This window comes from Tachyglossus aculeatus, chromosome 21, assembly GCF_015852505.1.
Source record: "Tachyglossus aculeatus isolate mTacAcu1 chromosome 21, mTacAcu1.pri, whole genome shotgun sequence".
Classification (NCBI taxonomy): domain Eukaryota; kingdom Metazoa; phylum Chordata; class Mammalia; order Monotremata; family Tachyglossidae; genus Tachyglossus; species Tachyglossus aculeatus.
In genome coordinates this window covers 31,740,539-31,762,505 of record NC_052086.1, presented here as the reverse complement: position 1 = coordinate 31,762,505, position 21,967 = coordinate 31,740,539, and the positions used below count along the sequence as shown (strand labels likewise).

Sequence of the window (21,967 nt, the reverse complement as noted above, 5' to 3'; positions counted from 1 at the left end):
TTCCACTGAGCCACGCTGCTTCTTCATGTTAACAGAGTTGGTAAACAGGTTCCCTGCCCACAGTGAGCTTACAGTCGAGAGGACGTGGTTTGGGGTCTTTCTTCCTCTCCTGCCCAGAGGGACTTCCAACTCCCCATCAGGGCAAGAGGGAGAAAGTCCTCGCTAGAGTGAATGTCCTTGTGGGCAGGGAACATGTGTCTTGATCCTACTGCAAGGACAGCAAGTGGGCACTCAATAAATGCTACTCTTCCTCCTCCTAGACTATGGGGTCCATGCGGGACAGGGACTGTATCTTAAATGATTATACTGTATCAACCCCCAGTGCTTAGTGCAGTGCTTGGCACATAGTAAACACCTAACAAATATTATTATTATTGTTGTTTTTATTATTTAGGAATAAAATCCTCCTATATTGTATCAGGACTGAGATGGTTTAAAATATTCATTCATTCATTCAATCATATTTATGGAGCGCTTACCGTATGCAGAGCACTGTACTGAGCGCTTGGGAAGTACAAACCGGCAACATATAGAGATGGTCCTCACCCAACAATGAGCTCACCATCTAGAAGGGTCCAAACCTAGCCCCTTATTGCAAGATGCAGACCCCTTCCCCAACTCCGCCCTTTCCTCAACCCCCCTCCCCAACCCGAGTCTCCCACCCATTCCCCAGACCCCCTCTCCAGCCCCAGCCCCTCACCCACTCCCCAATCAATCAATCAATCAATCAATCGTATTTATTGAGTGCTTACTGTGTGCAGAGCCCTGTACTAAGCACTTGGGAAGTACAAGTTGGCAACATATAGAGACGGTCCCTACCCAACAATGGGCTCACAGTCTAGAAGCCCACATGGTAACCAGTTTTGAAAATACAGGAGATCAATCAATCCACAGTAGTTATTGAGCGCTTACTGTGTGCAGAGCTTACTGTGTACTTGAGAGAGTACAATACAACATATTGGGTAGACACGTCCCCTGCCCATCAGGAACTTACAGTCTAGAGGATGGTGATGTCCAGGCAGCTTTAATGTCCAACTTCATGAGGAAAACCAGGTCTCTTAAGCTTGGCCCGCTCACTTTTGTCTCATGGTGGCAGTGGCTGGGAACACACGCTGGACAATCAATCAATCATATCTATTGAGCGCTTACTGTGTGCAGAGCACTGTACTAAGTCCTTGGGAAGTACAAGTTGACTGAGAACAAGGTTCCTCAGTCTCCAACCAGATGTGCTCAGGTGAAAACAAAGCTTCACTCTGTGGCCCCGCAGCCAGGGGGGCTTTACCGCAGCTAGGGGATGCTTTCTAGGGGCCACAGAAGGCACCTTCTGCCCCTGATCCTTCCAGCTGCCTTTCTCTTGCCTCTGGTCTTACAGAACAAGGAGAGCCAGGGTCCAAATGTAGAAAACACGTCATCAGTTGGAAAAGGCAAAAAGGCAAAGGAAGGTGAATGTCTGCTGTTTGAATGTTCTGGTTCCTGCAGAAGGACACCATGCTCTATGCACTTTGGATGTCTCCGTTTGTATATCCCCCTTTAGATTGTAAATAATAATAATTGTGGTATTTGTTAAGGCACTTATTATGTGCTAAGCACTGGTTAAATATGATACAAGTAGATCCCTTACAGTCTCTGTCTCACATGGGACTCACGTCTAAGGGAGAAGAGAGGACTGGTCTTTAATCCCCATTTTACAGATGACAAAATTGAGGCACAGAGAAGTTAAATGACTTGCCTTAGGTCACACAGCAGGCAAGTGGCAGAGTTAGGATTGGAATCGTGGCCTCTCGAGTCTCAGTCCTGGGCTCCTTCCATTAGGCCACATTGCTTCCTTGAAAAGTCAGGGATCGGGAATATTAGTTCACTTCACTTCTCTGTGCCTCAGTTACCTCATCTGTACAATGGGGATTAAGACTGTGAGCCCCATGTGGGACGGGGACTTGTCCAACATGATTAGCTTGCATCTACCCTAGCACTTAGTACATTGCCTGGCACATAGCAAGCACTTAACAAATACCATTAAAAAAAATTCTGATACTCCCCCTAGCATTCAGGCACTCAATAAGTTCCATCAATCCTGTTTTGTACTCTCCCAAGTGCTTAGTACAGTGCTGTGCACACACTAATTACTCAATAAATACCATCGATGAATAATCAATCTTCTAACTCTGTTGTACTCTCCCAAGGGCTAAGTACTGTGCTCTGCACACAGTAAGAGCTCAATAAATGCCTTTGATCGACATCAACAAGTTGATTGATTGAGATAGGTGCCGGTGGCAGGGAGAAGCCCTTGTTTCTTCAGCTTTGCTCTCTGTGAAGTCCCTTCTCCAGTAAATATTCTCTGCTATTCCAGTCGCACTACTGCCACGGGGAGGAATATCCCACAGAAAGCAGCAGGGGCTCCGATCTGTCAGACATCATGGAAGAGGATGAGGAAGAGCTGTATTCCGAGATGCAACTGGAGGATGGAGGGCGTAGGCGTCTGAGCGGCACCTCCCACAATGCCCTCAAGGTAGGCAGGCCGGGGGGCGGGTGGGGGCAGACGACCCGGGCTTCCATTTCCACTGCGGCTCCTTTGTTGAAACGGACTTTTCTTTCTGTTGTTCGTTGGATTAATCCGCTTTGGACAGCATGGTTCCAAGTGGTCCCTAAACTGCCATTGGAAGCATGTGGATTTGGATTCGCTTCCCTCTTACTTGCACATCTGCATCATGAGTGACCCGCAACTCTCCTCCTCTCTCTCTCCCTCCTCATCCCCACGGGAGGGGAGTGACGGAACTAGGGGGACGGAGGGGAAGGCTCTCTGTTGACCGGCTGAGGTTTGGTGATATTGACCTGAAGAAAGCCCGCGAGAGCTTTGGGGACCCGAGTGTCATCCCAAATGGAGGGAGACTCAATGGTTTCACTCTGCTAGAGGTCAAGGGTCCAATTTCCCAAAAGCCCAGGGAGACGCTTGGGCCTGAAAGGAGCTTGGGACCATGCAGTTTGAATACGGGCAGGAAGCCAGCATCCAAATCTGACCGCCTACTTGGTGACAACTTGCATAGGTACAGGCTGACTCAAGTTCTCTTCACCAAGGCTCTGTGACTTTCCTTTGACAATGCATTACCCTCCCCACACCACCCCATGCAGCTAAAGAATGTGCCCAATCCCCTTGCAAAACAACACCATTGCAGCCCTGGTCATTTCTTCTTCAGTGAACTTTAAACCCCAGCTCACATTTCTTGACACCATCTAAAGTTATGCTATCTCGTGCTCTTTTCAAAATGGGCTTTCCTGTTTTGAGCTGCCAGCTAACAGTTGGCCATCTTGAGAACCAAACCTCTTTTTCTATTAATTTGGCCCATCTTTATATGACAAATACAAACTTCCACCTTCCCAACCTCCTTGAAACTCTCACTGCTGGACACATACCAGATTGCAAAGCCAACGGGATTCAGATATAGCTATCTCTGAATCTCAGTGACCAACTGAAAACTCTTTCATTCACATCGGGTTGATTCCCAACATACTTGACAGAATCCTTTAGTTTTGCTAGATGAAATACCCATTTGTGCAACTGCCATGCAAATGGAATCTGGCAAGTTTTCTCTATTTCCCATGAGGCTCTTTCCATCCTTTTTGCATCTCTGAAAGTACACTTGCCTAGCTAGCCAAGGAACCTCTGTGATAAACTGTGCACAATCTAATAGTAACATTTATTCAGCATTTCCTGTGCACAGCACTTTATTAAGCACTTGGGAGAGTGCAATAGAAATAGCAAACATGATCCTTACCCTCAATTCTGTTGACAAGGGAATAGTCACCCTCTCTCTCTCTCTCTCAGGGAAAATGGTTAGGAGACCCAGAGAGGAAGTTCACTGATAACGTTTTCTCTCCTTTTCTCTGAACACCAAGTTCAGGTTACCACGCGTGGACTCAGGAAGCCTTCCCTCCCATGTGGAGGTACGGGGGACCCAACTCCCTCTAGAATCCCCTTACCACATAGAGCTTGGGCTGGACTTCCTCCCACACACACAAAAAAAAGATTCCTCCATTTTTCACTCTCATATATCTAAGAAGAAGCTACACAGGAAGCTTTCTTCAGCCACTCATCTTCACCGTGTTATTTCTTATCTCCATCTGGTATGTATGGATGCCATTTGTCTGTGGCCCAGGAAAAGAGTTTGGCTGTTTTAAGGAAGAATTGGATTCACAGCAGCTCAGGTGAAGACAAACATAAATACAAATAATTTATAGATATGTACATAAGTGCTGTGGGGCGAATACCAAATGCCCAAAGGTCACAGATCCAAATGGTAGCAGCAGGCCCCATCACTCCTGATGGATCATCACTGCCCTAGGCTGGCACTCACGGAGACCAGTAACTTGGATCCCTCCACTTCTCCAGGCTCTGGAGAAGTTGCCACAGTCCTACTTCATAATTCAACCCAACTGGACTGGTTTCCTTGCACTCACATCTTTCTTTTAGCTGCATGGTTTTTAGTTAATGTCACAACTCTCCATTCTGTAACCCGCTGTTTCTCCGACACCCATTTTTGAACCACGTTTTTGTTTTCACAGAGTCCCATTCAGAGCATGGCATTTCCCCTTCACCAAGTAAACCGCATGCCTTATATTTGCCATTGCCTCTGAGACTAATCCTGTCTTTATTTTTTCTTTCCTTCCCCTTCCCCCTCCCCTCAACCCCATTTTATTTCTTATCACATACTATTTTTTCTCTATACCAATTTTTAACATCACACATTCTTAAGGAGAGCTATCACAGTAAGACCACTGAGGCAGCTTTCTCGGAACAGCCTGAATACCCCCCACAGACCCATCACAGTAAAAAACTTTTCAGTATTCCAGAAGTGGCCGAAGAGGATGGAGACTATTCCGAACTCCTGCACAGACAGGGCTTAGGGATTTCCGACAGAAGGAGAGCTGCAATAGTTAGGCAGCCCAGATCCCCTAGGGTCGGCATTGAAGATACATCCCTGCGGGGTTTCTGGTCTCCGGGCAAGCACAGAACTTCAGGAACTGCGGCCCGGGGAGAGGGTTTGGTCTCTGAGGATAAGGGGTGCAAGTTCTGTAGATCTCTCAGCAGGAGCCCAGACAGCGGGCTCGACTGTGGAAGTGAGGAGGAAGAAACCAGGTTTAGTTTCAGGAATGTTCACAGTATGACTTCGTCCGGTCCGGCGCCAAACGGCTGTAAGGGGTCGAATCACTGCTCGTGTAAGAAAAGCCAGAGGCTTTTGCTGAGCCGGAGAAGAACTCTTACCCGCCAGAGCAGCGTAGAAGAAGACTTCGGAGATTTCCCCGTTCCCTCCGAAGTTGGCCAGGACGATGAAGCCAGACGTAGCCGTGAAAGGCCCCACCCCCAGAAATACACTAGGAGAGAGCTCTCCACTACCAAAGAGATGGTGTGTGCCCGGAAGACCACTGTAAAAATAACAGACAGGAGGGCAGCTGTCCCACTTGCAAAATCACCTCCCAGAGAGGCAGAAGATTACGTGGTGTGTGAAATAAAACTTCCTTCTTTCATCTGCTTTTGCCAAATCAATTGTTTCCTTTCATTCATTTTCTCGGTATCCACCGTTGGGATCTCTCCACTAGTTCTCTCTTTAGTTCTTCATACATTTTTTGATTTATCAAGCCACATTGCTTATATTTTGGGTTTTAACCAGCTAAAACTCTCTTTAATTTGCTTACAGTAATGATCCACAGAATAAGTTACGATAATGGCTGCTTTTATTAAAGGACAACTGAATCTAAATTTTAATTAAGGGTTAGCTGAACTATAATTATCGGAAAGTTTGGCTTCCATTGTGTTTAAAGTGCTTATGTTATAATTAATCCATTGTAATTATTGACGAAAGCGTTTAGCTAGTTTGCACTGGTTTAAATGAAAATATCCTGGCAGGTCCATATACTCATATGGTTTCTAGAGTGTCTTTCTCATGATTGCAGAATGAGTTTTTCCATTGTCAGCCCTTGTTTCTGGTCCATAAACCATCTTCCCACCTGCGCTCAAATGGCAGTGTATTGGTGCCTGGAGAATAGAGCCTTGATCAAGATCTTCAACCATCTCCATGTGTTTCGGATCATCTTTTCCGCACCTCTCGTGGACATATAAGTAGGCTTTCCTCCCTCTGTCCCACATCCTTCCACTCACCAGACCCTTCCCTTCCCGGGGCAGAACATTTACACTTCCCAAACATGTCCACAAGAAGGCATGGAACAAGAGTCCTTAACCTTCCACATTCCCACCAAGTGTCTCCACCAGCCTAAGGGGACGAAAATACAAATTCTGCGAGATTTGTACAAAAGGAGGCACAGCTTCTGTGCTTTGGGGTGTACAATTTAGCCAATGTCATATATTCAATGTACATTTTAAACCTCTTAGGGGCCAAGAGAGGTGGCTTTTTTTTTGTCTTGAACCAATCTATACTTTTAATCTCAATTAAGAGCAAACCCATCTAGGAGTTATTGGGGGTTCCACAAATGTATTCCGTAAACTAGGACTACATTAGAACTGTCTCAGTCTTTTTCATAATTGAAAATTCACATCGTGGAAAACTTTTAGCTAAGAAAGTTGGAGAGACTAATTTTCAAGGAAGTTCTGAAATGTGGACAAGGGTGAAACAACATCTTAGGGCGAGAGTTGAGAGCTTCAAGGACAAAATGAACAGAAGAGGGACTTACTTTCACATGTATAAAGCAGGGTTTTCAAGCCTCCAGTGCTATCATATAGATTCTTTAAACCTATTAGCATAGGTCAGAGCAGGAGGGCAATTATTTATCCTAAGTGATTCTCTGTTTTCACGTGACAAAATTAGGCTCTGCAAAATGGTTTTCTCAGGAGAAGCCGCACATTTCTCTTGCAGGTTCTTCAGCTAACCTTTCAGTTAAAAGCTAAGTTTAGTTGCCTTTAGTGCTTGTGCTTCGGAACTGAATTGATTTTAAAACCGCTTTGTACCCAGAAGACAACGTAACTTCTGACTTTGTTGTTGTTGTTTTTGTTTTTAGCTTTTAGGAAATCCAGCGTCTGCCGGACGGGCTGATAGGGTGGATCCCACGGGTCGAAGGTTATCTCATGGCAGTGCAGGACCTCAGAGGCCCCGGCCAATGATGGTCCCGTCCATTGGTTAGTTGGCCTGATTGGTGAATTTCTGTTCTTTCTAACTTCAGAGTGGATCTTGGTTCCTTTAACAGATACAAGAAAAAAATGGCAACAGACCTCAATTATTCATGATAAAAGAGGACAGGGGCAACCCAGATCAAGCAAATCCACTGACAGTCCTCAAAGCCTCATGTTTAGCTTTCAACTTCTCCCTGACCAAACTTTCATTAGAGCTGCTTACCAAGCAGGAACATTTGCCAGATTAGAATTTTCCCTCTGCTCCCTTCCATTGCCCTCCTTCCAGTGAGGCACTAAGAAGCCGAGAGGTGGTTAAGAAATAGGCATCGGGAGGAAAATGAAAAAAGAGGCACTGAAAAAATTGACAAGCCAGTTAGATAATCGGTCTTTGAATAATTGAGAGTTGCCTGAAATAATAAACTCTTCAGATAAATTGAACACGTTTACCTAGAAAAACGAATTGCTGATTCAGATTCTCAAATTAGCTGTCATGAAGAAACCATTTAGATCTTGGCTGATAAAAACTAAAACATAAAGCCTCCAAAAGAGCAATATTTTGTAAGTTATGGTGGCGAAACTTCAAATCTGTGCTCCCCTCCATTCATCTAGCCATCCCTCCTTTCATCGCTCATCATCCCGCATTCAGTTTCCATTCTCTTAACAACTTTTTGGAATTGAGGTGGTTCAAGGGAAGTTATCATTTGAGCACCTCTAAATCAATATTACTCAAAGGAATGTGTGGGAGTGGCCAGGTTGAAATGCACTGTCTCTATGACTAGCTGGCTTCATTCTGATGAAATCATGGCCTAAAGCCAAGGGGTGATCTTCCAAACATTCCAAAAAGCAGTCTCCATAAGATAATGGAATCCAGGCATTCAGCACAAGAAGTTTTTTTTTCCCCTAAAGAGTGCGTGCATGCGCACTCGCTCTCTTATTCATGCATACCCACACACACACCCCACACACACCCCGCCATTCCTCACACCTGTAGACTCTGCCATGGCAAAGTTAACTCCTAGCAAGATTTCAAAAGGCAAAATAATTAACTGGAATAGCAGTGTTCTGTTTCTACAATGCAGACTGATACAGTGATTGAAAGATGCCTTTGGAGCATCTGATCAGAAGACACCATAAGCCTTTAATCACCAAAATTCAGCCATAGAATTTCAACTCCATTAGAAACGTTAAACCAGTTTTCATCTTTACTTATGCAGTTAGAGCAGTCCCCAGGTCCTGCACTTCCAATTTTGTAGATGATTCAGTGATTCAACTTCCAACAGCAGACCTCTCATCAGATCTTGGGACCTTTATTAAAACTCAGCTGTTACTTTCATTTAATGAAAAATGATCCACACTCCTGATAACAATAACAACAATAATAATGAAGACTGTGATATTTGGTAAGAGGTTGCTCTTTGCTAAGTGCTGAGGTAGACACAATATAACCTATTTGTACACAGCACCTGTTTCACACGGGGCTTGCTGTCTAAGAAGAGGATACGCCAGTCTAACAGAGAATTATCTGTGTGTGGACATGACTTAAAATTTGTGTAGGTATATTTAAGTGACCTATCAAAGCTAGGGCATTCAAACAATCATCGGGCATAGTGAAGGATTCAGCAGGGCTCGACACAGTTAAGAATCTTTACTTTTGGCTAAAGATGGCTACTGAATTCTGTTTGATGTTCACTGTAGCAGGGAATGTTTGAAAAAGGGCTGCCCACTAGCAAGATCTGTTGAATGATTTCCTTAATCAATCAAGTAGTGGTATTTATTGAGCTTTTTCTGTGTGCAGAGCACAGTATACCAGGTGAAAAAGATGATCGGCTTATAAATCTAGAATAACCAGATGCACTTGAATCCCCCCACCTTGGCTGGGTGAATTTGCTTACCTTACTCTATGAGTACTTCAAAAATACTCTGACGATGAAGTTGGAAGCAACTAAATCTCTGCAGCCTCGCTTTGAAAGCACAGTCTCAGAAGCAATGCTGCCACCCTTTTAAAAGAAACAAACACCTGAAAATGGATGGAGCTCTCGAAGGGGACGTAGAATCAAACCGCCCATGTATAAAGATCACACTGTGGGTAATGATGTCAGGCCAAGGAATTCCTAGGCAATTCCATAATCGAATTGGACTGTGTCTACCAAAAGAGGTCACACATAAGAATTGAAAGGGTAAATGTTCCAAAGGCTAGAGGTGCAGTCCTGCTTGTAAGATTTAGCAGAACATTTGATGAGTAGATGGACTGTACTTGGTTCCCTATAAGGTGGTGGTTACAACCCTGATGGAGCCCCACATTAAGGAATAGCACAGGCACCTTGACTGTGCCGTGTGGTTGGCCTTTAAGTTCTTCCAACAGCACATCATGTTGTATCCAGGGAGATACACACTGTTGGAAGAATATTCCCAGACTTCCTACTAGTCTGGTATCCATAATGCAGAGTACCATTATTATTATTGTTGTTGTGGTATTTGTTAAGCATTTACTTTGTGCCAGGCATTGTTCTACGCGCTGGGGTAGTTACGAGTTAAACCAAGTCAGACACAGTCCCTGGACCACATGGGGCTCCCAGTCCAAGTGAAAAAAGGGAGAACAGGGATTGAGTGCCCGTTTTACAGAGGAGAAAACTGAGGCAGAGAGCAGTGAAGCGACTTGCCAAGTTCACACAACAGGCAAATGGTGGATCTAGGATTAGGCCTGTGCTTTTTTCATTAGGTCCCGCTGCTCCTCATGAATGAGGAATGTACTGAGAGTATTTGGTTACTGAATATATTTAAAGAGTATGCACACCAACTGTATGGTGAAGCAAAGCCTATATCAAAGAACCATCTCGATTTACAGAAAGCGAGAAAGTGGAATTCAATCAATCGTATTTATTGAGTGCTTACTGTGCACAGCATTGTTCTAAATGCTTGGGAGGGTACAATATTAACAGAGTTGGAAGACATGTTCCCTACCACCAACAAACTTAGAGTATAGAAGAAATGCTACCAGAACTTTACTAAGGAATTTTTTTTTGGATGTGGAATTTTTCATAGCCTATTAATAATAATAATAATTTTGGTATTTATTAAGTGTTTACTATGTGTTGAGCACTGTACTAAGCACTGGGATAAATACAAGATAATTAGGTCCCCCATTGGACTCAGAGTCTATGTAGGAGGAAGAACAGGTATTAAATCCCTATTTTGTAGATGAGGGAACTGAGACCCAAAGAAGTTGAGTGACTTGTCCAAACTCACACAGCAGACAAGTGGCAGAGCTGGGATTAGAACCCAGGTCCTCTGATACCCAGGCCTGTGTTCCTTCCATTAGGCCATACAGAGACTAGATATGTAAAAACAATTAACTTAAAAATGTAAATACCATTAGGCATTGATGCAAATAGAGACAACAAATCAGAGGACCATGTCAGGTGATTTTATTTTGTTAAATAAGTATGCTGAATTCATTACTGAGTTGAGTACTCTTATTTTAAGTCAATTCCCTGAGGAAATGTAATATTAATGTGTATGATAAAATTGGTACATCAGTAATATATCAATACCAGTTTTCATTGGAGTTAGAGCATACCAGTGGATTCTGCTGAAGATCCGGTACCTAGCAACGACAATTAAGGGAAACTGTCTTTGGATGTTAGCTGGCACTCGTGGATATTGCCAGTTATTGGCCTACATATTTTAAAATGACAAGAATTCCAACACCATAGCGAACTAAATCCAGGGGGTGTCACTAATAGAGAAGGGCCTCCAAACTGTAACAAGTTACTTCAAGGCCACATTTAATTGTGATAGCTGGGGTGGGGGGTTTTGGAGGGAAGTTTTTTTTTTTTTTTCAAATTACCCATCATTAAACTTATTTCTGGTTCTTTGATGTCTATGCCAAAGAGACTGATTAGATTAGTTTATTTGTAGAAAAAAGAAAAGATCAAATTTAACAAGCTGTTTGGAGGAATATAGTACCGGAGATCCATAGTATCCTACTTATTCGCAGTTATGTCGGGTTTCAACATCCATTCTAGGATTGCAGAGAAGCTTGGAAATGTGTAGACAGTACCTGAAAGACTGGACAGAATTTAAAATGTGAAGACGGGCCCTTTTTAAAAGGAAATTCCCCTGTCCCCTCCTCCCCTTCACCCCCCTCCCATTCTCCACGGTCCTCAGTCCTCCCCGACAGCAGAAGCTTTTAAAGTATGTTTAATAGATCATTCCCTTTCTTTTCGTAGAAATTACAATGGACAGTAACAGTGAAGGCGGTCGGTCTCGGTCAGGTAGTGAGGGAAATATTTCACCTGTAAAAGAAGAAGCTTATTATCGCAGCATGGGTGGACACCAGAAACGGCCTCTCCAGCGAGCCATGGCCTCTGACCTTAGATACGGTATGCCAAAACTTCTTCATCCTTTGTGCCAAAGACGCATTTTAGAATTGCGTGTTAATAAACTCCATGTCTGTGACAACATTGCATGCAATGGCGGAATATGAGGAGAATTTACGCTTGAGCCAAAACTGAAGCAGTGTTGGTAAGTTTCCCCCAGTCTTTCTCCGTGAGGAGGAAGAGAGCAAATGACCCACTCCCAGTAACGATTGCAATGAACTTTCGAGGCTGAAAAGAACCAGAGAATACTGCAGTACATGAACTTCTGAGAAGCTGCCTCCAGGGCTACTTAGAACCATTAAGCCTGTAATCAAACAATCAATCAATCATATTTATTGAGCACTTAGAGTGTGCAGAGCACTGTAGTAAGTGCTTGGGAGAGTACATTACAACAGATTTGGTAGACACATTCCCTGCTCATAACGAGCTCACAGTCTAGAGGGGGAGACAGACAGTATAAAAAAATAAAGTACAGGTATGGGACATAACTGTTGCGGGCTTGAGGGAGGGGTGAATAAAAGGAGCAAATCAGGTCATCACAGATGCTGCATGGGAAAAGAGGAAATGAAGGCTTAGTCGAGGAAGACTGTTAGTGCTGAATTTCTCTGTAATGACAAAGTCAGCTTCCACTACCAGGGAAGCTCACAGAAGCCAAAGTGTAGGAGCAGTTGCTGGCCTGTGGCTTGAACCAGTCATCTTCCCAAAGCTAAAAACATCCTAGCACAGGAACTTGAACCAAATTCATGTCATAAATTCTAATTCAAGTAGCTGAATCCAAAACTGCCTGTCCCACTCTATTGCTAAAACTGGTCTGCCTCTATCATCACAGAAATAATGGTATTTGCTGCACAAACTCCTAAATTTTCATAGCTTGTTCCATGATGGTCAGTTTCACAGGCAATGGGGAAAATTGGTCAGAACTTGTGTTGACTCCTTCAATAAAGCAAATAGAAGCCAATGTAAAATGTTAAAGCAACCGGTGACGCCAACTTTAGTAGGAAACCAATATTCCATAATCTTTCGTATTTGCAGGACAAACTATAAAACATTAAATTTGAAAATGGCCATGAACTGTTGTTGGAGCTCTAAATGTTCTGAAAACAGAGTTGGTATAACTAGATTAGCTAGCTCACTGTCTTTAAAACCAGTTTATGTGAGTAAAATGAGATTTTGAACTGAATTCATTTGATAAATGAAAAAAAAAAAAAAAGCTTAAAGCCTCTTCGGGAGAAACCATTGTGTTTTGTGCCCATTTCCTCTCCTCTTTTGTCTTCCTGGGTTCTCTCTTCTCCACTTTCTGTGCTCTGTGCTAGGACACGACTTCCTTGGCTGGGTTTTTTGCCTTCCCTGCCTTTCTTTTTTTATCTTGAATTTGTCCACTCAGCCCTTTTCTGGTGCTCGGAGCTCCATTTCCCTAGGGTTCACCTAAACCTAACCACTATCACTGTTTGCAATTGTTGGGTGTTTTTGTAGGTTTTTCTGCAGTTACAAAATGAACAGCCCCAAGACTGAGTTAGTTATTTTTAATTGGCTCGGGAATAAATGTTTAGGTGAAAACTGAACAACTGGAAAATCATTTTTCACAGCCCAGTTTTATGCCAAACCCATCTCATTGTTAAAACTACTTCAATAAGTGTTTTAACTAATTAGTCATCCAATTTTGATTAATCCCCAAAATGCACCTTTTAATATTCCATGTGCTTTATCTTTTATATTGTGAAGGATATGACAGATTGCCAGGAAATATTATAAAATGCATTTTTCGGGCACAGTAGCTGTGGATGCATTGCCTTATGTTTTAATACACACCAGAGGAATATATTTTTCATCCCTCCTTCTATGGCTTGTCACCACCTAGTCATTTGCACAGTTTTACATTTCCCTCTGCATGCTTCTTTTATTTATCTGGAGTAGTTAACCAATTATTTGAAGACCCTTTTTTCCAGTTTTTTAAGCTTCTTTAATTTCATCTACCTGGGTGCATGTTTGTGTACTTGGGATGATGCTCTACTTGCATGGTGTTTATTTTTTTAAATTTAAAGGTCAAAATACAAATGAAATGCCTACTGAAATCAGTCAGCTGACCCATTTTTGTTTTGACTGTTCTCTCTCACAAAGCCGCAGAGATGCATTTCTCAATAAAAACAGATCAGGAGGTGGCAGGACTCAATGAGTAGTTTATCTGTGTGCAATGTATTTATAGATGGATACTGCAGTCGGGACCGCCTGTCTCCGGATGTTTACGAAGAGTCTGAAACAGACCCTGGTGCTGAGGACATTTCCACCCGAATATTTGTTGCTCTCTTTGACTATGATCCACTCACAATGTCCCCCAATCCAGATGCTGCTGAGGAGGAGCTGCCATTTAAGGAGGGACAGATCATTAAGGTGGGAGAAAAATGGCTAACTGTCATGCTTAGTGCTGGTCCGGATGGCAAGATGTCCTTCATGGTACTACTTCTCTGGAGAACCATGAGAAGCTTTAACATGGGTTTATAAACTCCAAGGGATAAATCAGCTGAATATCCTTAGGACTGTCCTTGAGTAAATGGACAAGGCCTGATACTAAATTGATGTCCGTTAGTCGAACAAATGTGGCCACCTTGACTGATGATAATGTGTTGGTTCTTAAATGGTGTATTAGGTTTACGGTGATAAAGATGCTGATGGATTCTACCGTGGGGAAACCTGTGCAAGACTTGGCCTTATTCCTTGTAACATGGTCTCTGAAATCCAAGCAGATGATGAAGAAATGATGGATCAGCTTCTTAAACAAGGCTTTCTCCCTTTGAATACACCCGTGGAAAAAATTGGTAAGAGACAATGTTTTGCCGCATAATTTGAGGCTGATATCTTGGCTGTGCTTGTTATGGCTTTCCTATTACAGAGCAGATGCATATGGATTTTAGAGCAATCTAGTGCTTTGGGGGAATCCACTCTGTGCCAGCACTTGATTACATTTCAAATGTTATATTTTTTTTTTCTGAAAATCTTCGACATTTAGGCTGCTTGGGTATAAAGACCTCTCTTTGAGTCCTCTCTGCCATCTTACCGAAATATTTCTGGGCACAGACAATCCCTCGGCATGGAAGAATGCAGTGCTATATTGCTTGGTAACTGACAGTCCCACAGCGACAAAGCATAAAAGGATGATACCTTGTTTGATATGCTTTTATTCTTTATACATTATCGTACTACCTGCCATCAGTGGAAATGGATGATGGCAAAGGGTTATACCTTTCATTCTTCAAAATGTTGACTACAGAAGCTTCTCCAGTTTCATTTAGATAGGAGTTTCTCAGTGATCATTCTTCTATCTTCAACCAATTCGACTGAATAGCTGTCCTAAACCAGTTCTCTGTGAGCAGAGCCATTTCCCAGTTCAAGAAAATGACTTACATCAGAAACTTGTCTTTTTTGAATGTAAGGATGAAATCTAATCACATTAACTCCTTAATCCCCCCCACAAAACACTACTGAAAGAAATATTGTTTATAACCAATTATTCAAATTAAATATTCCAAGTTTAGTTTATAAATGGGGTTTTTCATTCAGACCAACTGCTTAACACCAAAATTCTGCACTTCCAAGAATTTGTTCAATTTTGTGTAAGCATGAAAATACAAAATGAACCTCCGGTCTTTTTCGGTGTTAAACCCTTTTGTCTCAAATTTAAATCTACCCCTACAATGCCGTGTTCAATATGAATATAGTTTGCTTAATCCTTTGCCCACATTAAATCCTTGAGATTTAAGAACTTTGAACAGCTTCATATCTTCTCCTCTCTTTTATATTTATGCATTCCTTACCTGAAGTCAACTGTGACCGTTTCAAAGAGAGCACACGCTCTGTACACCGCAGATCCAGAAAGTCTAAACGAGGTCTGTGCCAAAAACACATAACTTGATTCACGCTATAATTAGGTGAAATGCATTGAGCTGTTTAGATTTACTTTTAATGCATTTTTTTTTCTTTTCTTTGGATGAGAGATCCTTGGCATCCAATCATGACTACGTCCTTGTTTCATCAACTCCCTAGTAAATATGCCAAGGGGACTCTCTCTTTCCCAAAGCACATAAACTTGAGGTGATCTGATTTGCATTAAGGGGTTGCGGGGTTGGTTGGGGGTGGAGATAACTATAGTGGTTTTGGGACTATTCCCCTGCCATTCATACGTTCACTTTCTTTCTCCCTCTGTTTCCTCTTCGCCTCACACTCCAAAAGTGGCTCATAAAATAACATTAACTCATCTTTGCCTTCAGAGATGGAACATCTCCTTAATTACATAGCTAGGTGATATCAAAGGAAAACTACACACCCTTCCTTCCTTCTGGAGACTGAGAGTATAACCCCTCTTCCAGCATACCTCCCACCCACCCTCCCTTCAAATGCCAAAACTGGTCCTCTGGAGCTTGAATTTTAAGATTGTTCCCAAACCTAGATTTCTGTGTGGCAACATATGCTATGCTTATTCACTACATCAGACGAGCCGTCTCTATTGTAAGTAAAACTAACAAGCATGTTTCTCTTCTCATTGAACCATCCACCCTCCATCTTCAATTTTAAAATTAAGCATACCCCAGACTTCCCAGTAAATGTTCGACTTGATAAAGACTGCATCTAACTCTTGGGGAAAACCATTAGCTTTGCTTTTTTCCTTGTTTCAAGGAGATCTGTACATTTGAAGATCACCGAAACGTAATTCTGCTGCGTAATAAAGCAATGGAAATCAATTTCCGTTGCTTTTTACCATTTGCCCTGGATAGTTTCCATGTGACTGCCTGTTCTGGAGTGGCCGCAATGCTGCCCTGGCTGCTATTCACACCGAGAGCAGCTTGCTCCCCTGGGGAAACGGCAGCTGTGAACAAGAATTTGGCCATCTCATTTGTCTGTGATTTTCCTAAGTTATCCCATTTCCTTTACCCCATCCCACCAAAATATTTGCAGGAGAAATATTTCCACTGCTGCTAGTATGGAATCGAGACAATCCAAGGCAACTGATAAAAAGGATATATAAAAAAACCAATTGCCTTTGATGGTGCACGCTCTGCTTTAGAATCATAGTTTGATTCAGTCCGGGTAGGTTCTCCTGGGTCTCCTGTCTAGCTTGCTATAGGAGGAGGCTGCTGCACTGTTGAGGAAATAACAAAGGAAAAAGCAAAACTTCACCATGATTTTTCTAAAGAACTTTATGATAGCTTTCCTCTCCTCCCCTTGTGATTGGAACAGAGAGGAACCGACGAAGTGGCAGGCAGCATTGTGTGTCTACAAGGAGAATGGTGGCTCTCTACGATTACGACCCAAGAGAAAGCTCTCCTAATGTTGATGTAGAGGTATTCACAAAACATGGTTTCAGTTCCTTTATTTAAAAGGTTACCTCTCTAATGCAATGACTGCATGTGGATGGGTGGGTGGAGGGGACCAGATGAACTGAGTTTTGAGTCTCTCAAAAGAATGTCAGAGGCAACTCTTGGTGAGCCCTAGTAATGCAAAGGCCATTGGATAATTCCCATAGATGAAATCTCGAGCCTCCTACCACCTAAGGAGCTCATTATGGTATGTCTCGCTTGTTTTTTCCACTTTTAAGTGTCATTTAGTTATCTTCTTGGATTAAGAGCAACACTACAGAATCATACTCCATAAAAGGAATAATATGTAGGTAGCATGGAAGAGCCCAGAGCTTAATTTTCAACAAAGGATTATGATTGCATCATTTTTCTTCATTGACAGTTTGGCCAGGTCTTCCTAGGTTCGTTACTCTGTGAAGGCTCCCTGATATAGATATAGATCCTTCTTATCATCGTTGTTTTTACTCAGTATAACCCAGTAAAAGCAGGGCATCTAGCTCTTACTCCATTAAGCGGTTTCCTGAAGTTTTTAGAAAATATTCCGGGGGCTTTCACATGGCAGGTGATTGATTTTAAGGATTGGCTATGCCATTTGGAGCTGCTTTCAGCCGGCATAAACTCATTATTATTTCAACTGTGGAGGTTTCTATAAGACAGGTGATTTTGGCAACAGGTCGCTGAATTTTCACAAATTTTGCTCACCTATTAAGGCCAACATATTAGTCCTGCTTCAATTTTGCTGTATATCTCAAAATACCACTTCATATGAGAAAATTGACATGCCTTTATTTTCCAATTTCTACAGGCTGAACTAACATTTTGTACAGGAGACATTATAACAGTCTTTGGTGAAATTGATGAAGATGGATTTTACTATGTAAGTTCTTGATATCCCAGAAGACATGGGATAATGGGGCACAGAAAATGTGACCCTGACCCATCTTATCTGATGATAATTTCGCATTATTTTCTCAATACAATTCACCACACAAATTCTACTTCTTGGCATGCACACGAACTCTTGTAAATAAGTAATCCAGGTTTAGAACCTTATTCATTTAATCTTGTTTATTGAGCACTTATTGTGTGCAGAGCACTGTACTAAGCACTTGGGAAGTACAAGTTGGCAACATATAGAGATGGTTCCTACCCAAAACTGGGCTCACAGTCTAGAACCTTATACTTGCCAACAAACATATGAAAGTCATGCAATAGTGTATTTATTATTTTTTATTTTTTACAAAGTGTGGCCGTACACAATAGCATCCACTACCAAGGTCCTTTTTCCCAAGACCATTGTGGTTTTTGTCCTCATCCCATTTTGTTCTACTAATCTATTTCCCATGAATTTATCAATGGCATTGCTTAGTTCCCTCCCATTCCATTCCTTGGAGAAAAAGAAACAGTTGCCTAGAATCATTAACTTTCTTCCGTGTCCCTATGTTGTAGGGTGAACTGAATGGACAGAAAGGTCTGGTTCCTTCAAACTTTCTTGAAGAAGTGCCTGATGATGTAGAAGTCTATCTTTCTGACGCACCCACCCGCTATCAGGATACGCCCATGCGTACAAAGGCAAAAAGGGTAAGCAATCCTATTGAACACTTTTATTTTTTGTCCCAGTTTTTCATATTTTGATGGTCTCAATTTGCACACTGACATTGTTCATCACTAAAATATGTTGGAAAACATGAAACATTTCAGTGCTGTTCTTCCATGGTTCTTCCCTAAATTTTCCTAATATCGAATCTCAAATTTTTATTCACTTTTTTTTTGCTTCGCCATTTAATGAATTTCATCAGCCTTCTACTCATTAAATACTGAGTCTCAAACTGTACATACTGAACAGAGCGAGAGGCGATAGCTATTCCTTTGAATAGAAACTATAGATAGAGCTGGTGAGTAACCTTAGGCCGTCCTTTTAGGTTTCCCCATTTTTTTTCTGATGTTAGCATCGTCCCATTAACATTTTTCTGAAATAGGTTATATCCATGTTTAGTGTTTCATTTTTCTTTTATTTCATCACTGCAAGTTTTTCAATATTATATATTTTATATATATTTTTATTTCTTTGCTCATCTGCTTGGAAACAGAAGAAGAGTGTTCATTTCACACCTTAATAAGGCAATGTAGCCTTCACGTAAGTGAGCAACTGAAGATACCAGTAAAGATACCAATTTAAGCTACCTTAAATAGCTAATGCAATTAAGGCTTAACTATGGGATTTTAAAGAAAAGAAATATGTCTCCAAAAATCATTGGCCCTAAAACTATCAGGATACAATATCATATCTCAGTTGTGAAACTTGGTGAATTTGAAGTGCCACCAAAACAAATCCTCTTTAAAAGCCAATTCAAGATTCTCCCTTCCCATTACATATTCTGCTCTCTGCCAGAGGTCAACATTTGGAACATATTTCTTATTGAGCTAAATGTTTCTGTTTACACAGAGAAGTGTTCCAATGTCTAATTGCTCTAAAACCTGAAGCTGCATATTGCATTGTTGGCCAATCCTGAGATAAGCACAAAGTTTATTAATGGAAAAAAGCACAAAAAATCCTCACAAGTAGGATTAGATTAGTTTACAAAAGAAGGTTGGTTGTGGATACCATTAACCTCAAATCCCTGCCTAAAATACCTGGAAATGTATTTTACAAATGATCATTAAGTTATTCAAGAGTCCATGCTCCCTTCAAAAAACACAGTTCTCTATACTGTATACATACACCCAATGAGGACAATATTAAACAATAAATATGAACATCAAGTTGAATAATTTTTGGTATACCAATGCAATAACACGTGTCATGAAACATGCAGCTCGCAAAATGAATGCATTAGGCTAAACTATATGGTATCTTCAGGTGTACCTTGGGATGCTTAACTAAATGGTTTTCCATTAGAATTAGACCTTGATTTTAAATCCAAGAAAGCTTGAAGCCCCTTTGCTTTACTCCCTAATGAACGAGTCCCCCAAATTACACGTTTTTGTTCTTAATATACAAGAGGTTCAAGACGGACCCCAACAGGCATCGTACAGTATATACTTTATTTAAAAATGGCTAACTGCAATGTTTGATCATTATAGTGGTAGCACTTTTGTTCAACTACTGCTGATGAATTAAATAACATTTTAAATATTGTAATACTGTCATCAGCGTTCTTGAAAAGATACCCTCCTCAGTTGAAGCACTAAATGAAACACCTAAAAAATAAGGGCCTTTAAGCTTTCTTTGATTGCAATTAAGGTTCATTTTAGTTTTTTTCTTTCAACAGTGTGCCATCTTCTCAAATATGTATATAGAGTATTTTAAATACAGCAGTAGAGTAATTCAGAATCTATTTGCTCATATAGACTGCTAGTCTGATGATGATGAGTCTGTTTTACTGTTTATTACTCCAATTACAACATCCCTATTTAATCTTGCAAGAGACTCTGATGAATTGGGGTTTGATTATCACCCCCTTTCCCCACCCCAAAGATCAGATCATTCTTTTAAACGTGAACTAAAGATCTCACCAAACATATGTTTTGAATGACTCAACCATCTCTCACAATCATACTTCTGGGAGATATGTATTTATGGCATGCTTTCAAATCACTGAAAGAAGAAATGAACCAATCCTCTTACCCTTTTTTTGTTGGGTGGGAAATGGGAAAGACAGTAAGATGTTACCGACTTAAATGCTGTTGTTGGCTTTCATCCAATAAACTATAACAATATACCTAATAGGTTCCTCCTGAGAGTACAGGTACATCAAGGAGAGCACCATCCCCCACAGTCCACCTCCATTCTGGGTCACCTACGTCATCTATGGGTTCTGGTAGTCCTGGGAGAGGCAGGGAAATATCCTCGAAAAAGAAAAAGGGGCTGCTTTCCAAAGGCAAGAAACTGCTGAAAAAACTCGGTGCAGTGAAATGACCCGTAGACTTCTGGACAACCCGGAAAGCTTCCACTCCAAATTAGGGCTTTCATGACTCTACAAGTACTCCTTAAAACAATCTTATGACTATTTCCCCTTTCTGACATCAGTAAGAATGATTCCTTTTTGCACTGGTCTGTTTTAATTAATGGCAAGAATTGAAAATAGTGGAATTTTCGCTCTTCAGATCATGTTGCTAATAAGCTTTGTTTTTCCCAAGGGACGATGGTGAGGGGATATTAAGGATCTGGTGGATAAAAGCTATTTGTAGCCCACAACATACTTGTACTTTCAGTCAATGTATGTTTTCCATTCACAATTGAATAAGGGGATCAATAAAATTATCAATTTTTTCTCCCTTTTCAAAATGCTTGCCTCATGATACGCAAATTTCACCAACTCTGGTCTTGAAATTCCTAACTGATTCAGCCTTGATGTTTTGCCTTATTAATGCACAATGATTTGTACTGTCTAATAAATATCCAGCGTACACTTTGTATGTGTTGTGCATTCAGTCTTCATTCACACTGAACAATAGTTGGAAATCAAGTAATGTGTTGTTGACTCCATTAATGTCTGTAATCCACGGGAGTCTGAAAATGTGAATTTTTAAACATTCGAGCTACCTTAGAAAACACGCAAGAGCCAGATTCTATGAAAACTACCCCAGAAGAAATTGTTTAGCTACTTCTAGCCATTCAAAAATGCATTATAAAGCTACTGGTAATGGTGTAAAGTTTCAGTTTTCCAACCTGCCAGAAAAGTGTAATGGTCGCTCCCTTAACTGTTCTGTCTTGTGGCTGTGCAGTTCTATCTTTTCAGTTCTATCATATGTGTTTTTGATGTCAGAGTAAAATGCATGGAGGTTGGCTCAGCAGTGAGGAACATTTTGTGTGTGTGTGTGTGTGTGTGTATATATATACATATATATATAAATATATAAAATGTGTATGCACATATACATTATACACAAAAGTTGTTGCCACTGAAAAAAGCACCCTAAGAAATTCTCAGTCTCTGTAAAAATTTTCCACACTTTTCAGTATTGGCATCTCTTGATGGAAATGAATTTCCAAGTTGGTGGCAGACATGTTTGGCTGTTACTCTTTTCTAATTCTTGTCCACTTGTAAATTGTTTTTACTGTTTATACATACTTTTCAGACTGCCTTTCTTTTGTAATTTATGGAAGGTTTATAACTGAA

At 41.3% G+C, this 21,967-nt stretch overlaps 1 protein-coding gene across 13 annotated transcripts in view; it reads left to right on the top strand.

Moving 5' to 3' along the window:
• The window catches only part of RIMBP2 (RIMS binding protein 2), a 440,277-nt gene extending 419,016 nt beyond the window's left edge, over window positions 1-21,261 (top strand). For 4 of the 13 annotated variants that reach the window (XM_038762562.1, XM_038762556.1, XM_038762555.1 and 1 more), the window contains 11 exons: window positions 2,348-2,506; window positions 4,749-5,492; window positions 7,006-7,123; window positions 11,347-11,499; window positions 13,700-13,884; window positions 14,141-14,309; window positions 15,312-15,377; window positions 16,726-16,829; window positions 17,650-17,721; window positions 18,294-18,425; window positions 20,575-21,261. In XM_038762562.1, the coding sequence (XP_038618490.1) occupies window positions 2,348-2,506; window positions 4,749-5,492; window positions 7,006-7,123; window positions 11,347-11,499; window positions 13,700-13,884; window positions 14,141-14,309; window positions 15,312-15,377; window positions 16,726-16,829; window positions 17,650-17,721; window positions 18,294-18,425; window positions 20,575-20,763 (2,091 nt within the window). In that variant the 3' untranslated portion in view covers window positions 20,764-21,261. Of the gene's footprint in view, window positions 1-2,347; window positions 2,507-4,748; window positions 5,493-7,005; window positions 7,124-11,346; window positions 11,500-13,699; window positions 13,885-14,140; window positions 14,310-15,311; window positions 15,378-16,725; window positions 16,830-17,649; window positions 17,722-18,293; window positions 18,426-18,934; window positions 19,850-20,574 lie in introns of those variants that run through there. The other 9 variants (XM_038762567.1, XM_038762568.1, XM_038762561.1 and 6 more) reach the window with 8 other exon arrangements.
• The last annotated feature ends 706 nt before the right edge of the window (window positions 21,262-21,967 follow it).